The sequence below is a fragment of the Miniopterus schreibersii genome, assembly GCF_964146895.1.
Source record: "Miniopterus schreibersii genome assembly, chromosome: 11".
NCBI lineage: Eukaryota > Metazoa > Chordata > Mammalia > Chiroptera > Miniopteridae > Miniopterus > Miniopterus schreibersii.
In genome coordinates, this window is record NC_138111.1 from 3,235,551 (window position 1) to 3,256,995 (window position 21,445).

Below are 21,445 nucleotides of genomic sequence, written 5' to 3' on the forward strand. Positions count from 1 at the left end.
AATTAGTCCTGAAAAATCAGTGCACAATAAGCAATCATTTTGTGGATTCTGCTCTATCTTGGAAACTATCTCTTGAAAATGGGTTTTGACTGTTTGGTAGAAAAGCTGCATAGAATCATTAGCCTGCCTGGTCCCATTTTTTAAAAAAAGGCACAAGAAATGTTGAGTGTTAACTACTTCCCTGCTGCTAAGGACAGGCCTCTTAGTTCAACGAACTCTGACGCTTCTCACAGCAGACAGTCGGCAAAGACGCAATTCTCCTTAGTGCAGGAAGCTGTTCGGTGGAGCAGGTTAGGAAGTAAAACCCAGGACGAATGTATGACACAATTTGCACACTTTAAAAGCAAGGATTAAGCCCTGGTTTTCATCAGAAACCAGTGCAGTTTTTTTCTTTTTTAACCAGGAGCTAAATCGGGATGAGGGCATCATTTCTCGAAGCAGCAGGGCTCCTAATTGCAACAAACAGCACTGAAATTGTTACCCAAAATACAAATCTGATTTCAGAGCTGCTGGCTGGAACTCACATTCTGTGACTATATGAAACTTAATTTCACACCTTGTATAAACATTTGCTCATTCACAGTGATTGTTGCAAGCCTTAGGAAAACCACTATTTGTTTTGGCTAAATTATAAGAAATCAAATGCTTTGGATTTTTGCACAGGGTGATGGCTCAAGGCATTTCCCCTCAAAACCGGCAAAGACATGCGTGAAGCTTCACAGAGCCTACGCCCATGTGCTGAAATGAACTAAAACGCCACTGCTGACAATGAAGGAGTCCAACACACAGGAGCATGCACATATGAGCCAAACGTATTCTCTCCCCCAGTTTATTTATTTTAAAACGTGGCCATTTGTGAGAAACAATCCCAACTGAAGCAAGCTGCTCCCTTCACCAGCAATGCCGAGGAGGAGGGGCAGAGGGGCTCAGAGATTTACAGCCGCCTGCGTGGCTGAGGACACTGCAAAGCCACAGTCACGGGGCAAAGCCACAACAGGGGAAGGAGGGCTGAGGCGCGCAGTGCGGCCAGAGCCCGCACCCAGACACCCGAAGGCAGCGGGAGCAGCTCCAGGGAGGGGGCGCACACTGTGCAAGGAACTGACATGCTTTCTAACCAAAATGGGGCCTCAGGTTTCCAACCAGATCTGACCACTAGTCCATTTTCTCCTTGCTTGACTCTGAAGTGGTAGGGAAGGTGGGAAAGGGGTTCCAACCAGGAGGAAAGCATCTGGGAAGGGGCTAACTTTAGACCACCCCACATTTTGCATATATTAGTAGCAGGCAGCACATAGTATGCATGTCCTATGCTCATGCATGTGTGGTAGTCGGCTACAACATGGTCCCCAGCAGAACACTTCCTGGGACTTGCCTCCTTGTGTGGTCCCCTCCTGAGTCCGGGATGATCTTGTGACTTAACTAATCACACTTGGCTGTGCCCTGGCGGTGCTCAAGTCTCCTCTTACTGTCTCAAGACGTGCTCCGGTTTTAGCACGCGCATGCAAACCTTAGATTCAGAGTAACCACCGGCCCAGAGCAGGTCCTGTGAACCCGGCAGACGCTCCTTTTAGTCCAGCAGCAGGTCTTGTTCCGAAGGCTGCCGGCAGCACTCCACAGAATCAACTTTGACTTGCGTGTGAGACACTATGGAAGTTTACTACTACGTCAAACCTAGATTTCCCTTCAAGTCATTAACAGTGACTATTTTTAGCACCTAAAAATGTGCATCTCAGACAGATATGTAAATATTTAGCTCCATCCTTCTGAGACTGTCAGGCTCTCACTTTCAATCATGCAGAGGTAGGCAAGTGTTTTCATTAAAAGTCTAATTATGTCGTCTATTTTCATTCCACACAATATTTTGCTTCTATGTTTGAAATAATTGAATGCATTTGTGCTAATAAATGTTCTAAATGGACATTTTAATAGTTGAAATCAGCACCTATTGTACCCCTCGGAACAATTTATAAAGCTAGAACCATCGTTTATAGTGCACCAAGGCAAAAATGCCTGCAATCGGAAGCTTGGCTCAAGGTCACGTATCAGTTTAAACTCCGCCTGCTGCTCCCAGTCTGAGCTCTAGTCTCAAGAATAGGTCCAAGCACCTTCACTTGGTGTTCAAGGCTCCAGCTGGTCCTTACGACCTTATCTTAACGGTCCCTTCTCTCTTGTGCTCCTCTTTCCCTCAGAGACCTATGTGGCTAACTCCCTCCAGGATACCTTGTTCAAATGTCACCACCTCAAGGAGGTCTCCCTTCACCATAATTTTTAAGTTGCAACCCTCCTGCCTGAGCCCCGCTCTCTGGCTCTCCACACCCTGCTGCACTCCCCACTGTCTAGGCCCTGGATGGTGCTTGCTTACTCTGGACTGTCTTCCACATCCCCTTGCTAGGATGGAAGCACCGGGGCAGGGGGCTGCGTTTTGTGCACTGAGGGATTCAGGCACCTGGAACACTGCCTGCTCTGCACACACACACCAGGCACTCACAGACTCTTGTTCCATCAAGAAGGACTCGCCTGCAGGCTCTGCTCTACGTGCTGGGGCTGCAGCAGGAACAAGACAAACAGGGTTCCTCTTGCACAGATTTTGTCCAAATAATTTAAACAGAAGAAGACAAAAGCAACCCCAAGGTAATAAACCAAAAAGAGAACAGCAGACAGCAAAGGTTGTATGACAGTGACTGAGGAAGAGTCTCTAGATTGAGTAGTCCAGGGAGGCCTCTCCGAGGAGGTGACATTTCAACTAAAAACGACGGTAAGGAAGATGCTATTTGAATCCTGCATGTGCTTGTCTGCCTTTCTGTCTCCCTGGTCTGCTGCGGGTTCCGTCCTACTGGCAGGCTCGTCTGTGTTTCCTGGCCCTTCCTGCCATTGATACGTCAGTATTTTGGCCCCGGGTTTGCCTGTCCGGGCCTCGCTGTGGGCTGTGCACTCTGTCGGGACGTTTCCCTTTGCCGCCATTCATACCATGTGCCTGAACTCACCTGTCCATTACTTCCGTCACGACCCTAATTCTCCTACTTAGAAATGCAGGCTTTGTCTCTGTCCAACAGCCCTTGAGAGTTGTACACAGCAGAGCTTTGGTTTTGGGGGACAATCCAAGTCTTTTTACTTTAATAGAAATTTATTCCATCAGTACTTACTGATAACACAGATGTGTGGCCTCAATCTGCTTGTCTTATTTTATGTTTTTAGATATTAATGCTTTTTACTATACAAACAGTCTTTTTGTTGTCTTGGGAGGTTGTACTGAAACTTCTTTAAGTTCTTCAAAGGTTTTTCTAATTTTTTATCCTGTAATGAAACCTCTATTTCTTGATATTTAGACATGTTTCTGGCTCCCAAATCAGATGATGCAATACCCCTACTCAAACTCCTGACTCTACTTGCTCTGTGAATATTTTTACATTCCCATGTTTCATAACATTTACTTTATGATATGTTATACTCCTGGCAATTACGTGCCCTTGGCTATATATTCAAGAAGACCGGTGGCTTTGCCGTCACTCACCAGAATGGACGCTGATGAGCTGTTGCATTCCCAGGCGAGGCCAGGGCCAGGCACACAGCAGGCGCTCAGCATCCCCACTCACTGGGTAGGTTTTTACAGAAAGGCCCATGGGCTCTTCCTTGAGTGTGTGGTTTGTTGGTTGTTTTTAAAGAACACTGCTGTCTTCCTACGTAATGAAAGCTGGCTGAATGTAAGATTCCTGGGTCAAACTCTCTGCCCAGGTTTTGTGGTCCTGCTCCTCGGTCCCCGGCACTGAATGGATGCCGCGGAAGGATCCAAGGCAACGATTCCTGTAATCTTCAGGGATGCCATCCCCGGCCACCAGCTTTCAAAGAGGTTCGGCCCCTTCCCTGAGGGACTGGTGGAAGATGCGGGTGCAGTGAGGAGTCCGACGCCGCGTGCTTGGTCCCTCCACCTGCCCCGCAGAGTACTTTACTCGGGGGTGGGCACAGGCAGGAGCCTCAGCTCCTTCCAGGGCTGCGGTAGACTCGGAAGCTGTGTTAGGAACAGGTTCTGTCTTAAAGAAATCCTCACCTCCCCCAAATATCACACCTGACAATGCAGGAGATCAAAATATGTTCCTGATGATACTAAGTCAGTCTCTTAGGTATTTCAAAGGCACTCTCATTTTCTTGTAAATTTACTCAATTTTCTATCTCCTCTTGCTTTCTGTTTACATTACCCTGACTGTCAGAAGGACAATATTTTGACACAATAGCAAGCAATTAAAAGCTACGGGCCTTCATGTAGAATTGTGTGTGAAATAGGTCCTCTCCCTACTAGAGAGAGCAAGTACCAGAAACCATCCTCAGTCTGGATGCTGCTGAGGGAGCCGGGAAAGCAGCCTGCTGGAACCGGGACACGGATTAGCTCGGCTCGTGTCCTGGCCGTGTGTAAGTGACCATCCTGTCCAGGGCCTCGGGGTTCCCTGTCACACTGTGAGAGCACGTGCCGAGGGCCTGTGCAGCAAAAGACTGCTGGAAAAGGTAAGAGTTCCTGTCTATTAAGACATGGATCGAATTAGCTGACTTTTAGGTTTACAATTTTTAAAAAACTATGAGCTGAGAAAATCATTTCTGTAAAATACAACAAAGTTAAATAAAATCATGGTATTAAAGAAGTAAAATTGTGAGCTCATTTCCTTTTTCAACATTCTCTAGCATAGTGATTACTCACACTTTTTAATTTTAAAAAAATGACCAAGTAAATATTGAGGAAACATTCTCTGTTAGCCACAGAGCTACGCTTGCTTACAGCTATGAACACCTCAGCTGTGACTGACCTATCGCAAGAGCCCCTCGCTTGACAAGCCTCCTTCTGACGGGAGATTCAGAGCGTAGGGAGACAGAAACCGTGCGAGGCTTCTCTACACTTTTATCTCACTTAAACATCAGAACAACTGTAATCTCTATTTTATGGGTGAAGAGTCCAAGGCTTACGGCCATTATATAAATAGCTGGTGATTATTAGAAGGAATATCTTCAGCTCATCATGCTGAAGATATTCCATTATTCAAACATCACTAATTAAAGACTGAGCTTCCTCTTGGCAAAACCACAAAGCAAGGAAGCGGCTGGTTCCAACACCTTGCCTGGAACTTCCCCTCAGGACAGCAGCAGGAGCCCAGGGGTCCCCTCACCTTCCACCCCATGGAAATACTGCCTTTAAAAAATTTATTTGAGAGACAGAGAGAAACGTCAATTTGTTTTCTGCTTATTTATGCATCACTGGTTGATGCTTGTATGTGCCCTGACCAGGGAGCAAACCCGATACCCTGGTGTATCGGGACGACACACTAATCAACCAAGCCACCGGCCAGGCTCAAAGTATGTCTTAGGAGGCCTCCTCAGTAGGACGTGTGGCCGCCAGTGACAATCTGATGTCATCCCTTTGTGGATAAGATGTGTATTATTTTTTTACTGTGGTAAAATATACATACAAAAATATGCCATCTTAACCATTTTTTAAATTGTGGTAAAAAACACATGACATAAAACTGACCATCTCTACCACTTCGAGGGCACAGTCTGGCATGCACTCGCAGGCTGTGCAAGCAGCTATACTATTTTCAGTTTAACTTTCTATTGCGGAAATGTCTGAACACATCCCAAAGTAGAGAAAACTGTATAATAAACTCCCATGTTAGCCACTCTAGCAATTGTTTATATTTTACCAGCCTGTTTTATTTACCCCCCCAACATAAACAGACTTAAAAAACACACACAACTAAAACAGGACGCACATTCCAGACATCACTATCAACTCACCTATAATCTCCTTCGGCATGACAGCTGTATTTTAACACCCACCACTGGGAAGCAATACACTCACCCTGAAAGAAAGGGAACTAGCGGAGCCCGGCGGGAACCCGCCACCCTCCCAGTTCCCCAGGAGCGGCTCAGCGCTGGAGCTCCTCACGCTGTCCTCCCGCAGCCCCCGGCATTTCCTCCCACACCTTCTGTTTACAGAAAGGCTCTGCCTCCTCCAGGTCCAGCCCCAGCCTCACCTGCGAAGGGTCACGGCCCCAGCAGTGCTCGCCCTTCCCGCGGGTGAGCCCACGCAGACCCTGCAACACAGTTCACCACTAGCACCTTGGTGATGCTCCAAGAGCAGCCGCTCTGGAGCCTTCCCTGCTCTATGGGCACCTTCTGTTCTGTCCATGGGCCTCTACCTGAGGCCCTGAAAGTGCATGACTCTCAACATGCTCACAAGACCACCCCTCCATGAGACCAGGCTCCTGTCTGGTATGGCTTCCCAGATCCCTGGTCCCTGCAACAGGACCCAGCACCCTGACTCCTCTACCGAGCAGCCTACACATTTTCTAAAGCCGGGGAGTGTCTGATTCCAAACAAGGTCCAGAACCACCAGCCAGTCCTTTGGATTCATGCCATGGTCATGCAGCCCACCTGGTCCTTGAACTCAGGGTTACCCTAGGAGGATGCGATCTCCTGGTTCACCCTGAACTCCACACTCTGCAGACTGAAAGCCAGTCCTGCCCCGGGACCCAGGTTCCGAGCAGACCTAGGGTTCCTGTGAGAGCAGATCTGGCCAAAAGGCACCTCCTGGAGGATGTCAGCTCACAAGCTCACACAGGACTGTCTGGACGAGTCATCTGGAACTGATACTCTCTCATCTGCCTCTGAACATAATTTCCCCCTTCAATCGGACTGCCAGCTCCTCAGTCAAGGGCACATAACACTGCACTAATCAGACATGGAGCGGGAAATCCATAACCACTGGTCAGTTCATTAGTCAATGCCATCGGCATCCACGCAGAACCTGGGAGGTGTGCTCAGGAGCAAAGAGAGATGAGCCCTGCCTTTGAAATCATAACCCAGAGGCACTACAAGAAAAGCCTGTCTTCCCTTCCACGACAACTTCTGACAGTTTTTCATAACTGCTACTTGTACTCAAGTATCTTGAAGACTGCCACACAAAACAACAGACACCTTCTATGTTTAAGTTCAGCTGCATCACAGAAATCACAGGTGCCACCAGGGACCCAAGCCTGCACCTGTCGCGAGAAATCCCCTCAGATGCTACCACCGAGAACTAACATTTTAAGTGGAGCTATTGTTTCCACACGTATCCAGTTCTGCTAGGACCCCTGAGAAAACACAAGTCACTGCACTTTGCACTGTTCCCACAGGAGAGAAGCACAATGTCCGGGGGCCTCTGTGGCTGTCAGACCCAGCGCATCTTGAGAATGTGCAGGCCCAGCCACCATCAGTGCTCAGGTGGAAGCAGCCAGCCTGGACGGAGCACCTGCAGAGCCAGAGCCCCCAACCCCATCAACCCACCATGGGGACCCACCCCTCCCACAGCCTGGGTCTATGGCTGCATTGGGGTGGGGCGGCCCTATGTGATCAACTGGAGGAGGAGAGGAAAGCCCAAGCCTGCTTTATGGACAGGCCGCCTTGGTATGTGGATACAAGCCAAAACTTCACACAGCTAAAGAAACACTGGGCGGCATGACCGCCAGTGGGGAGGGGCAAGCCTCCCAACGGGCAGGGCTTCGAGCAGTGCAGCCAGGTATCAGCCATGTGTGCAGAGAGGCGGCGCAGGTGAGACTACATGGACTCCTGCGCAGTGGTGAGAGGTCCAGTCAGAGTGTCAAGGTGCAGGAGGAGAGACTGGACCGGTCAAGACAAGAAAGTCTCAGACACAGACACAGGCACGGACACATGGGAGAGGTGTGAGGGTGGACGGTCCCTGTACCACCAAGTGGACAAAGTGACCTGCCCACTCACAGCAGCCAACCACGGTCAGTCTGGTGGGTCAAGAAACAAAGCAGCCACAGTGGCTGAAATGGGCCAAGAGCACCGTCCTGCACTGGACAAAACTGATGCAGTTACCAAGGCCAACAATGTCCAATCCACCAGCAACAGACCAGCAGTGAGCCCCGCGGCGGCAGTAGCACAGCTCACAAAGATCCCGAAACAGACGCCGCGGCAGGTCCCTCTCCCGGGGAACCTGCGCCCGGCCACGGGGCTGTGCCAGCAGCCTCCTCACAGGCTAGGTGACCGAGCGAGGGGTATAACCGCCAGGACAGCTCTTCCAGGCGACACTCACTCTGGACACCTCCTGGGTTGGACGAGGCTTGTTGGGCCCGTCTCACAGTCTGCAGTCTTCCTGTCCAGTCCTGTTTCTTCCCCTTCCTTTCATAGGTGTTGATCCCTAATAAAGATACTCATCCCAAACTCCACCTCAGCACCTGCTTCCAGAAACCTAATCTACGACAGAGACGAATACAGGGCACAACTCTACTTGGGCAGCTCAGATGTGTGGCTTCTGGAGTCCCGGAGCCCAGGTTGGAACCAGGATCCCCCATTCCCAGCCGGGAGCCTCTGGACGAGGTCCGAGCCTCAGCGCCATCATCTGTGAAGCCGAGGAGAGTAATAGGACCCCCAGAGGATACACATAAAAACCGAATGAGCGCCTTCATGCTGGCCTCCATTACCAACCAGCCCGGCGGCGTCTCCCCTCGCTGCAGATTTGACTTTGGTTGGTACTCTCTCGTCTCACTTCTTTGAACTCTGACTCTATAAATCTGGGCTCATTTGTAGAACAGAAATATCTGCTCCTATGGGCTAATAAAGTATTGCTTCTCTGCCAAAAAGCAGAGCTAACAGGGGAGCGCTCCAGGGCCACGGAGCGCTGAAGCAGAAAGAGGGGTTCTTAGCACACAGACGCCGAAATCGCCCCTTCCCCCCCGCAAGGGACCAGGAGCCAGGGGCTGTGCGGCTGCTGGGTTCATGGGCAGGACTCAGTATGCAGCCAGCCAAGCGTCCAACCTGGGGAAGCCTCAAAGAGCAAGGCACAGGTGGGAACTCTGTGATACCATCCAAAACATCGCCTAAAAAGGTACAATTTTTTAATACCCTGGTTTTCCCCTCTCGCCCTCCTCCATTGCCCCCCACCCACCGAGCCCAGGAGCGGGAGACGGTAGCAGACTATCAGCAGAAGTGGTAGGGGACAGTCTAGAGGTTGCAGCCTGGCCCTGCTACAGTAACTGTGGCTTCCCTGAGGGGAGCACTTCACGGCCTGCGCCCTCAGTTCCCCTACTGGTGAAGTGGGGAGGAGGCTGCCTCCCGGCTCTTGGTTCCTTAGGGGTAGGACAATGCCACATACTGTCTAAATGTCTGCTGAATGAGCTGCATTGGATTAACTGGTCTTAGGACACCTTTGCATTGTAACTGCCCTTTGTTAAAAATAAAAATAGTGCCAACAACAACAACAGGAGAGAGGACGTGAATTTGTAGGAGCCAGACCTAGCCCCAAATCTGATGTGCAAAGTCAAGTTCTGTGCATGCCACACTTGGGGCGGGGGGTCCATTCTAACAGACAGGAAATGGAGTTTCTAGCAAAGAGAAGAAAAAGGAATTTGGTGGCTTTTATTGACTTCATTTCAATGATTTTATTTTTCCCAAGGTGCTCATGTCCACACACACACACAAAATTAAATCTATTTTACACCAGAGAGAACAGACCATCTTTCTTGAACTAGGGTGCTTGGATTTGATCCCAGTGAAGTGAAACCGTACTGGAGACTGTGAGAGACGTACAAGGGTATTTCCTGTGGAGCCATGAGATGCAAGCACAGGAGAGACAAGCGATGCAACAGGACTTATGGGCTGCAGTGAGTGGGCGGGAGGTGGAGAGGGGCAGGTTATTGAATCTTAGCTCAAGACCCCTGGGTTTCTTCTTGGGGTCAGGAAGCCTGTGTGTGGAGCTGGTGCAGCTGTGTGTGGAGTTTGCAAGTCTGTAGACCCAGCAGTTCCCTTCCTGTGAGAGACTGAGCGAGCAGGACCACCTGTCCAAGCCCCACACACGCAGGGAGGAGGGAGGAGGGAGGAGGGAGGAGGGAGGAGGGAGGAGGGAGGAGGGAGGAGGGAGGAGGGAGGAGGGAGGAGGGAGGAGGGAGGAGGGAGGAGGGAGGAGGGAGGAGGGAGGAGGGAGGAGGGAGGGGGCTGGCGCAGGGAGGCTTGGCTCAGCCACAGTAACGTAACGGAGTCCCCCTGTGGCCAGGTGCCAGGGGATCCCAAAGGCTGTCTGGTCCTACCAGGATGTGTCCAGAAACGAGAGTCTTCTGTAAGTTTGATCTGAGACTCAAGCCTGGTAAAGTCTCTCACTGTGGTTACTAAACAGTGAAAAACAAGGTTTCTAGGGACAAAGACAAGAAGGGTGTACATGTATGAGGGTGCCTGCCTCAGTAAGAGCCCGAGAAGGGAGCAGTGACTCAGGCCACGCCCACAGCAGTTTCCCAGTCTCTGTCACACCGTGGCACCCAAGGAGATGAGGTCTCCAGGACAGTGGGAAATGCAGTGGCCCTGGGCCCCAGCGAGTCTCCTCAGGGGCCGAGGGACCTGTGTGTCCTTCACACTGCAGAAGGCGGGCTCCGGGAACCAGGGGAAGAGTGAGCGGGAGCCGGCTGCTCTCATTCGGCTGTTCCCGCTTCCCAGAGCCCTGCAGCTCCTGCCCTGCCCTTCCTCTGCCTCCTCGTGGGGAACGGGCACTGGGCCTCTCTTACGCTAGGCGCCCACTTATAGGGAACTGCAACTTTCCTGAGTCCACACCCTCCCATGAACTAAAATGTACTTCTGATTTACATAACTCTATGTAGAAGTGTCCATAATGGCACTGCAACATGCTTCGTTACAGATACAAATTTAACTAGAAGGACCAAGCCACTACTATAAAATAAAAATACATTCAAAGAAAAAAGTAAAGTATCACCAGACTGTCATGTTCTGGGGCCCCAAGGGTCACAGCTGAACTGGTCAGGGAAGTGACTGGTACTGACCACAGTGGGTATGTCTGGTAGCCACCGAGGAAGCAACCAAGTTAGGCCCACCTCCTTCTGGGCTTGAAATTCCAGCAGGTCCCCATCTGCGGCTGTGAGCAAATCAGCTCCACCAAGTGTCCCCACAACGATCCTTCCTTTGTCTGACAGGTGTTCTGACACTTTTCCCAGGCACCTCCCTCCTGGAGTGTCCCCGGACCCTCCAGAGGCAGTGGTCCTGAATCTCAGGTGCAAACAGAAGCCGTCCTGGGGGCCGTGTAAAAATGTGGGCGAGGGGCCTCTCCCTGCAGAGGGCTCCCGTGTGTTCTCACACGTAGCCAAGACTGGCCACCACGGCTCTACAGCTCCCTCATCTCTGGAGAAGGACCAGGTTCCCCACGCCTGGCTGGTTGATCCCTTTCTAGCCCACTGCTACCCAGCTGTCAGAGTGTCTCCAGGGCAAGGACTGCCCTGGATAGGTCACTCTAAGGACCAGCAGGGCCTGAGCTCACAGTTTAATCGAGGCTGATAAACTGCCTCCACAAAGAGACAACATCCAGTTCTTTCCATTGAGCAGACTTGGAGATTGGTATACATAATGCCTCCGGAAGCTAGAACTAAGTATAACGTATTTAATTACTAAAAATCCCTCTGTGTCTACCACGGGTGAGGACCCTCAGAACAACTGTGCACCAGATCCAAACCCATTTATTCCACAGACTCAGCTCAGAGACACAGCCACTTGCCACCAACGCCGCTCTCATCACTGGGGGCACGGGAGCTGTTAGAGCTCAGGGACAGTGTCCACCACAGGTGAACAGAGAAGCTGGCTCGCTGCTTCATCACTTATAACCTTAAATAGGGGCTTTCTGGGCCAAAATCAGTGGGTTACTTGTAGCCTACATGGCAGAGAGAAAGAGAGACAGACACGTCAAAAGACCAACAAAATTACTTTCCATTCCAGGAAAGAACAGAAAGATTTAAAGAGAGTGCAAGCGTTTCTTACAAACAGCGTCGTTGGTCCGGAAAGGCACAGTGTGAAATAGGAGAGATCCCGAAGCTCTTTGTTATGCAAAAAGATTAAAGAAAGAGCCGGCCCCATCTGCAGAGCTGCACTACACAACCCAGTCTCTGCTTCCTCTCCGCCTCTGCCCAGGAATGGCCACAGTGATGTAATAACCGCACCCGGGAGCTGTCTTCCTGGATACCGTTACCGTGCAAAGGAGAAGTGCAATTACAGGTGCAGTGAAACAGGATTTTTAAATGATTCCGCAGGCTGCCACATCTGATGTCGTGCTAATGGCCAGGTTCTTTATTACAGTTCTCTATTTTGTACAGTCTCTCCTTGGTTCAGTATCTACAGAAGACACTGAGTTTTAAACTTTAGTCTATGTCACAGCAGGTCTGAGACAAAGAGGACAGAGTAGCTGAAAGTGAGGCCAGGACCAGCCCAGACAGAAAGGGCTGACGTGCCGCGCGGCGGGTGGGCGGCAGGGCTCCTGCACCCACCTCCCTGCCCCCCTCTGCTCTTCCTCCACTAGCCCTGGTGGACCCGACCCACTCCTGACACTTCTGCCAACCCTGCACTGCTGATTACCAAAACTGTTTCTTCAGTAACAATCCAAGCTCCAGACCCATATTTCTAAAAACATTTCACTGTGAACATTTTCAAATTTACCCAAAAGTAGATAAAACAGTATAATGAGCTCATCAACAGCATTATGTTCTTGCCACCAGTTTCAACAATTAGCCGCTATTTTTATCTTACCTCCGCCCTCCAGCACCGGGGAAGGAGAGGGTGGAGTGGCTTAAAGCAAAGCGAATTCACCATCTTTCACCCCAGCTACGAGCACCTGAGCTTGCGCTTGAACTGGAACTCGCCACCTTTCTCGCCTGTTTAGAGACAGGCTTCTGCCTGCACCTCTACTCCCAGCCCAGGGAGCACAGACCCAGCCTTAGAGCGCTGAGCAGACGCACGCAGAGGCCTAACCCAGGGACAAAGGCGCAGGCAGAAGGCCTGGAACACAAGCCAGGACCCAGGACTTCCTCCAGGCCTCCTGCCATGGCCAGCACTTGTCTGGGTGAAGCGGGGAGCAAGGCCCTGCTGTGCCTCTAACGTACGACACCCCTGCCCGGCTACAGACTTCAGTAGTGGCTACTGGCTGAACTAAATGTAGTTCTCTTGGGGGAGACAGATCTTTTGCAACATATGCTAATGAAGCACGGGGACACGGAGCATTGAAACAAAACGTCCCTCTATTTATTCTCCGCAGACAGATTATTACATTAACATTTATGAGCAACTCCTCCTTTATTTCTCCCAGTTTCCTCCTGCCCAGAGAGAAGGGATGAGATAAGGAGCCTGAGCCAATTAGCTGTTACACAGCTACAAAGGGCTGCCTTCCTATCTGCATCTGCTGCTCGATCCATCTTCCTGACAAACCACTTGTCCACAGCACCCCGCTCCTGCCACCAGGCCTGCTGCTCCCGGCGGCAGCAACTGCAAGGCCTCTCTCTGCTTGGCTTTGGGGCCTGCTGGCTGCCTGGGCCTCTGGACGGATCCTACGGCCTCGCTCGGCAGGGCTGGACTGGCCACAGCTCCCAGTCCTCCCCCGCAGGCATTTCTGTCTGTGCCTGGTTCCCAGGCATTTCAACACCCAGCGCTCACTCCTCCAACTTACAAGGAGACATGAGCAGTGCAAACAGGCCCAGAACCTCCTGTAAAGAGACGCTCTCCACCCCACCCACGGGGTGCGCGTGTGTCTGTGTACGTGCTCGTGTGCACAAGTGCATGGCTGTGTGTGTGGCGCAGCAAAAACGGGAACTGGCTTTAGGACTCGTTCACTCAGCCCTCAGTACCTGAGCCAAGGCCAGGCGGCAAAGGAGACCCAGAGAGCCCCGGTCCCCAAGGCGCTGCCAGGGTGACCAGAGCCCGGGCAGGCAGGCTGTGGCAGCGCCGTGGGAGGGCTCAAGGGAAAGCCCTGCAGGGGTTGTGAGCTGCAGTCTGTCCAGCCACTGAACCACGTTTCCCTTCCCCAGTCAATGGCACAGACTGAGAGACACATGCTCCTTCTCTACCCGCCACAAACACGAGCACATAAACACATAAAAAAGGGCATTTTGCGGACTATTTCCGAGTGTCTCCTCCAGCCCTGGGATGAGAAACTAAAAGAGAACAAGGCAGCAGTGAAGATGGATTCTACTTCAGAGCAAATGGAAAACCAACCAATTATGAACAGCAACCAAAAAAAACCCCAACCCAGAGCAGAGGAAGACAAGGAAACAGGGCCGCGCCGTGAAACGTGACAAGCCGGGGGCAGGCCCGGGCTCCCCTGCTCACTCGGGGGCGGCGGCTCCAAGCAGCCCAGGCACCAGGTATCGGGCCACCAGGGTTTCTTCCCGTCACTGTCGACATGCTGTGACAAAATTTATAGTGTCCTCACCCCTTCCCAGCCACAATTATAAAACCTTGAAACAGCCAGCTACACGAGTTCCTTCCAACCTTTAACCCCGCACAAAAAACTGGCTGAAACCAACAGACGGAACATTTTCCTGTTGGCAAACGAGACAATGAAGTTACAGGATGCGGCAGAGCAGCCGGGGACCTCGCTGGTGACCGTTCCTGTCAAACCCAGGACACGGGACAGGCGTGGGCACATTTTTTGAGGTGAGGCTGGTGTCCCGCCCCCCCCCCCCCCCCCCGTTCCTGGGGACAGCTCCAACCCTGGACTGAGCCGGGTGGCTTAAGCGTGTGCTAATAACGGAGCTCGAGGTGCTGGTTATTGGAAACTGATCTCCTCCTTATTAACGTGGTCCCACGCGGAGAGGAAGAGTCCTCCATGTTCTAGAGTGCAAACACTGTTTTAATCTTTAATTACATTCTCAATTTCAGCTCTTCTGGAGCATCACAGCCACCAAGGCCAAGGATTATTTCTTCATTACACAGCCTCTCAGCGGTATTTCGTGAATATTGTTACTTAATACTGCCAATAGGGGAAAGAAGGACTTAGCGAACTTCTTCTCAAGTTTTGATGACTTTTTCTAAAACTCAGGGAACTTGCAGCTGCAAAGTTCTCTGGGTCCTCCTGGGGACACGCGGCACAGTCAGCACACTCGCCAGCCCAGCCAGGGGAGCTCACCCGAGCCACACACATCCCTAGAAAAGGGGACTGGGGACGACGCTCTGGGTTCCAAAGCTCGTGGCCACGCACCAGTCTCTCCTCCGCCGTGGCTCACCTACTGTTACTCTGCTCGGAGGCAAACGCGGCCCCAATGGAAAGCGATGCCTGTTCCTGTTCATGCCTATCAGCACTCAAGCCCAAGAATTTAACATCAACTTAGCAACACAACAAATTCTTCCCTCGACAAAATATCAAGTCCCAAGTCATCAGGAAGAAGAAAACAGGTCCCTGAAGGAAGCAGGTCACAGTCACTACCTGATGGCACCGGTACCACAGTGTCTGTAACGTCACAGCAACTAGAGTAACCTGGAGTCCCGCCTGGGTGGCTGACGACTCCCTGCACAGGTCTTGAAGGTCAGCAGCAGAGAGGGTGACGTAATGGCCAGGAAGCTCCAAGGGCCTCTGGGCGGAATGTGCCACCATCCTGCCAAATACCTGCCTCTCTGGTTTAAACGTCCGTGACCACGATAAGCCCCAGCCTCCCTCGTCTCTGTGTCTGGGATGGATTTATGTGGTGGTTCTGCTCCGTGTGGTTCCTGCTGGTTTCACGTTAAGTAGGAGACAGCAGGAGCCCCTCCTTCAGGAGTGGAAGCGGCGTTTACTGCACACCGTGGAAGGAACCAGTCATCTGTACGAGCACCACGTGTCATTTCAGGTCGCTGATCTTCTCGGGAATTAGTGGGCAAGGCAGCAGCAGAAAACGAGTCTCTTTCAGCTCAACTCCCGAGGCCAAGTCAGTGGCCGCGCTGACGGCAGCCGGTAGCTCACACACCGGAGCCCGGGGCGTGCGTGCCATTGCTGTTACCTCCCAAGTCGCGGCGTCTCCCTCCAGCCACACAGTCCCTGCCCACCGTCTGTGTTGTTGTTACTCAGACCCAAGGCAGGTCATCTGAGCACAGGAGCGGAGGGGAAGACGCCTGCACTCGCGAAGGCATCAGACGACACTGGCGCAGAGGATGGTGCTGGGGAAATGCCACCAGGAGGCTCCGACGGACCCCAGGGCCCGCTATTCAGCCAGAAAATGGAACAAGCCACCGAGACATACAACATAAATGAGTCTCCAATCACCATGTGACGCCAAAGATGCCAGAAAGAAGACCGTCCTGCATGACGCCGTTTCCGTGGAGTTCCGTTGAGGCAAAACAAGGGGACAGATAGAAACCAGACAGTGGCTGCCTGGGTGGCGAGAAACTGCAGCTGAGTCCAGTCGACGCTTTTGGGGAGCCCTGATATAGAGGGGAGGGGGTTGGGGGCAGAGAGAAATGGGGTCACGAGCTGGGCGCCCTTAATGGAGACGGGTCTGCGTTAGCATGTCTGCACTCTACCAGGACCGACCTGGGACAAAGGGAACACTGATGACAGGGAAAGGAGACCAGAGCAGCTGTGGCTGGGGCAGGTGAGTGGGGCCCAGACCTGGTGGGCAAGTGGGGGGCTATGCTTGGCGGAGCGTGGATGGCACCCCTCCTCTCTGCCCAGTGACTAGGCAGAGGCGGGGCCTGGGAAGGGGACTGCCCTTGATTTAGAGGCGGGACCTTTTCAAGAAAGGATGTGACACAAGAGAAACGCCTGTCTCCACAGTTCCCAGGGGGTGAAGGTAATATTTTTAAAATAACCTTTCTGTAAAACAATTTTATTCCCTCGAACATGAGCGAGCTTGCGTGCCCAGAATAAGAGCAGAGGAGCCTTTGCCTCTGCTATGGCCAGAGCCAGTGTTCCTCACAGCAGCCGTGCAGCCGGAGTCCTGGGTGTCCACCGGGGCCGACCAACACCCACAGTCACCCAGAAGGACACTAACAACACACCGTGAAGCTGAGACCAAGGCCAGAGACACCTCCACGGATGTCTGTTAAATACAGAAATGTCTCAATATACAACTTACAGATCAAACATGACAGCCACTGGCCAGACTGATCGAAATCCTACAAGGTCAGGGCCCGACCACGCCGCCCAGCACCGGGCCCACACTCTAGGAAAGCGACAGTGCCCCCTTCGAGACTCCACGCGGACCCTTGGGAGCCAGGGAGGGGGGAGCGAGCGGCCTCATCAGCGCCCTCTGAAAGCCAACTCGATGAAAGATCTTTCACCACGAACATCTTTGTCTTCTCACGAGCTTCTTCGGAGGGGAAGCCAGCAATGAATCGTTAATCCCACAAATCACCAACCCTATGGGAACACGGGGGAATCTGAGTGCTGCATTTTAAAAACAAACACACTGTACAAAAGGCCTGCTGGGCCTGTGGTCTCGCGCACTCAGGCAGAGCTGGGGTTCTGTCAAGGCGGCCTGACTGCCCCCACCTGCTGGCAGGAGCCACTGCCCAAGCCCAGCCACTGGACCTTCACTGGATGCCTTTGCTGTGTTCAATCCAAACCTTTCCTTAGAATCCCACTAACCTACGCAAGGACGCATCCAGCTCCCTTACTAATGCGAAGGCTCTGTCTCCACACACGCAGAGAGGCCCGGTGGCGTGCAGCTGGCCCGCATGGGTCTCGGGCACGCCAGGACATCATTAGGCGTGGCACCCCCTGCTGTGACTCCCTCCTCTTTGCTGTTCCTGTTTCCATTCTGCGCTTCCCGAAAGTCACAATTATAGCCTATTCACTTCCAAGTCCCAGCACAGTGCAGAGAACCAAGCATTCAAAAGGCCCTGAGCACATATGTTCTGAAAAATAACTGAGTGGAGCTTCCAGGCTCAGTCCTTCCCCATCTGTGCGACGTCTCTCCTCACTGGACACTCCGACACTCCTTCCTTCTGAGGGGCATCTCCGCCCCGCCCGGAATGTCGGTCACACTCACCTCTAGCACACAGGGCAGGTGGCACTGAGGCTATGTGTCGTCCGTCTGAGGCTAGGCCATCAAAAGGAGAGGCTCCGTGGGCTCGCACTCTCCTAGGTCGCCTGCTCTGGAAGAAGTCACCCAAAGCCATGTGGATTCTCAGGCCCCGTGGAGAGGCCTGAGGTCTCCTGTCGAACGCCAGCACCCACTTGCCCGCCAAGTAAGTGAGCCACCCTGGAAGTGACCGCTGAATCCCAGCCCATCCTTCAGATGAGTGCAGCCCTGGCTGCTGACTGCAATCTTATGAGACACTCCGAGCCAGAACCACCCGGCCGAGCCATTCCCAGATTCCAATGCACAGAAGATATGAGAAGCTGCATTTACTGTTGTTAAACCACTAAGCTTTGGGGAAGCTTGTTATACAACAATAGATGACTAGTGTGGCAACCATGAAGGATTCAGGTGTTGTTTTATATGAGAGTGCAAGGGATTTTCTTAATGACAAGAATATTTTATAGTTATGCCATGCTCATAATAAAAAGTTTGTAGTTAGTGTTCTACAGAATACAACCATAATATTCATAAATGGTGATTAATGTACAAATTTAATCTATACTACCTTAAAATCTAACAACTACATTCAATAAGTATTGAGATGTGACACAGAACAATATAATCCTTTTTGGAGGTTTTTTTTGTAAAAAAGTCTAGAACAGTATCCATCAAAACCTTAACAACAGCTTTCTCAAGGTGAAAGTATTATTGTTTTTTCTTTTTTGTTCTCTTCCTTTTTCCCAAAACCTATGACAATGTATGTATTAGTAGTATCCTGTTTTTAATTTTAAAAATGTTATAATACAATTAAGCCAGCAGCTATGTCTTATTGGTGTTTCTGCCCTGATATCTAACACATGAAGTGGCACATAGTAGATGCTCAATAAAAGTGCACTAAATGACCTTGAGGTATAGATCCTACCTACCGGACAGTAGCTCTATAAAGGGATTCCAGGATAATGAGAGCCCAGAAAGCTCAATGCTGTGAAAAGGCGACAGTCAATTTTCACAGGAAATAGGCTACTAAGTATCGAAAATCATTTCAACATTGTATTCTTAAGACACAGTAACCACTATTCCCTTTGAAACTAAGTATTTTGAGTGATTTGTTATAAATTTATAATGACAGTTGTGAACACCTCCTTTTTTTCTGGCATGAGAACAGTCTGTTGATTGCCTTGGTGCTTAAAATAGCATCTAAGTGTCCTCATAATAGCATGTCACCTGTAAACAGATTTCAAGCCAATGCAAATTAACAAATGGCGAACAGATGGACCAAGCACGGACTTTTGTCAGGAGAGTGTTAGCAACACACACTTTTTGGCTCCAGTCTTACGGGACCATTAGAAAGTCTTTCACTTCTCGCCAATGTCCTGCCTCAGAGACAATCCATGCAGAGAAAATGACAAGTTACAAGGCCCATTAGACTTCTGAGAGCTGGGAGTTGAGGTTTACAGAATCACCACATCAACATATGAGAAAACAGACCGAGTCATGTTCCTTAGGAAGTTTTCTGCCCGACGGTGAACACTCTGCCTTGCATCACTCAAAGAACCAGTCCCTTAGTCTGAAAAACAAGGCACCTGTGCCTGCAGCAGACAAAAAATAGCTTGGTGGAGGCTGTTTGGTTATGTTCATTCTATTCTGGGAGCAAATGTGAATCGTGAAGAAAACCTGAAAGTCATAGAGACAGTGGTCTAAGAGTGTCCACCGGGGAGAAGAGGTCTCCAGCCATCCCCTGAAACACCCCCAGCTTCTCACTGGCCTTTCTTTTCCTTACTCTCCAAGTTTCCACCATGTCACCTCCTCGGAGAGGCCGTTTCTGACCATCTGGGTTTAAAAAGTTTCCCCCAGTCATCCCCACCACCCTCGTCTTCCCTTCCTAAGCACCAATCATAACCAGAAATTACTATATTGTTGTATGTATTCATTTGTTTAGGGGTGCTTTTGTTTGGTCTTTTTCTACCAGTAAACAAAATGCTTTGGGAAGATGGGAACACGTCCGTCTTGCTCATGACTTTATCCCCAGGGCCTAGGACAGTGCCTGGCAGATAGTAGGTACAATAAATATTTGCTAATCAAACAGAAAATAAGTGAAGGCAAAATATGTGAGTTTCGTCTGCATACACTTCTCTGGACTGGAAATTTCAAAATGTAGTTTGTACCTGAGGATGTAACTGAAATAACTGAGGGGCACGATGGGCGAGGGCGTGTGTTTTGAGTCCACATCAAGCCTGTGGGGAGGCCTGCCCCTCTTGGGGGAGTGCACGCTGACAGAAAAGCCATGAGCAAAGACTGCTGTGTTCACATTTCTGACTCCACATCACTGAGTGAGCCCTGGTTCTCATCTCCGGGGGCTCCTGTGGCAAAGCCACCCAACAGGAAAATGAATGAACTGACTGTGGCATTTTAAAAGGAATATTACACGGCTACAAAAAAGAATAAACAACCTAGATGAATCTAACAGATGATGAGGGGGGAAAAAGCTGATGCAAAGTATTTCCTATTGTACAATCCATGAATACGAAGTTCAAGAACGAATGGGAACAGTGTTAAACTTGGGGAGGGGGGTGGCACGTGTGTAGACTGGGATCATGAGGAAGGACCCTGTGCGATCCAGGCCCTGGCGGCCACATGGCTTGATCTGGGGAGAGCTACACGGAGGTGAACATGTGTAAAAAAGTACCCAGCTGTATACTTCATGAACCTCACAGTCATCTCTCCTGCTGAGAAAAAGAAGGGCACATGTATTCCTATTTAGAAAGGAAACAGGCGAGCCCAGCTCCAAGTCTGATGCCAGCTCCCGGTTCTCCAGTTGGTGGATTAAGGACAACTGAACGTTCCCTCTGCCTGCCGCGGGAACGCGACCAGGACACGGAGAGCTGTGAGGGGTCTTAAAATCCTAGGTGGAAAAGTCACAAAACGCATACACTCTGAACTGTATTACAACTCTTCACTTAAGATCTATACAAAACATGTTACCCACATGCTAGGTTTCCCTTCTAACAGATACTTTTTTAAAAGAAAAGGAAAAAACACACAATCTCGCAAAAAAAACGTTCAATTAGCCAAAAAGCAGCACAGAGAAGAGCTGGCCGCGGACGGCGGGCCTGCTCGGGCCTACTCACTGCGGAGGCAGGACGAGGGTGGTGGGCTGCGCCTTGGGCCTGCGCTTGGCGGAGACTCCCATCTGGTTGGCGGAGCGCTTCAGCGACTGCTGGTTCAACAGGCCGGACGCCAGGCCCGCGTGGTACTGCAACTGCAGAGACGCCGGACAGGGAGACAGGTAAGGTGCGGGCCGGGCAGAGCCGCACGGGGCCAGGACCCCACAGGCCTTACCCCTTCAGGTATTTTAAATCATTTCTAACACAGCTGCTAATATTTTGCTTCAAGGGATGTATCAGAAGGAGAGAGAAAAACAGACGAGAACATGAATGAGGCTGCTCAGCACAGGGTCACACGGTGGGGAGCCTGACAGGATCCAAATGGCAACAAGGGCTGGGAGGCGGCTAGAACATAAAGAGGAGTTCACACCATTTCGGTGAATTGTAAAAACAGGTTACATTGTGAGCAGAGAGACACTTAAAAAGATGCTCTCTAAAATGTTAATAGTGCATCTCTAAGTAGTAGAATTAGAATAATTTTTA

General features: G+C 50.9%; 1 protein-coding gene across 2 annotated transcripts in view; it reads right to left on the reverse strand.

The window, feature by feature from the left end:
• MED27 (mediator complex subunit 27) overlaps nucleotides 1-21,445 on the reverse strand; it is a 145,196-nt gene that overhangs the window by 64,855 nt on the left and 58,896 nt on the right. For both annotated transcript variants that reach the window (XR_013999790.1, XM_081150633.1), the window contains exon 3: nucleotides 20,927-21,057. Coding sequence is in view for 1 of the 2 variants with exons in the window: in XM_081150633.1 (XP_081006759.1) it covers nucleotides 20,927-21,057 (131 nt within the window). In the remaining variant the exon portion in view is untranslated. The remainder of the gene's footprint in view (nucleotides 1-20,926; nucleotides 21,058-21,445) is intronic.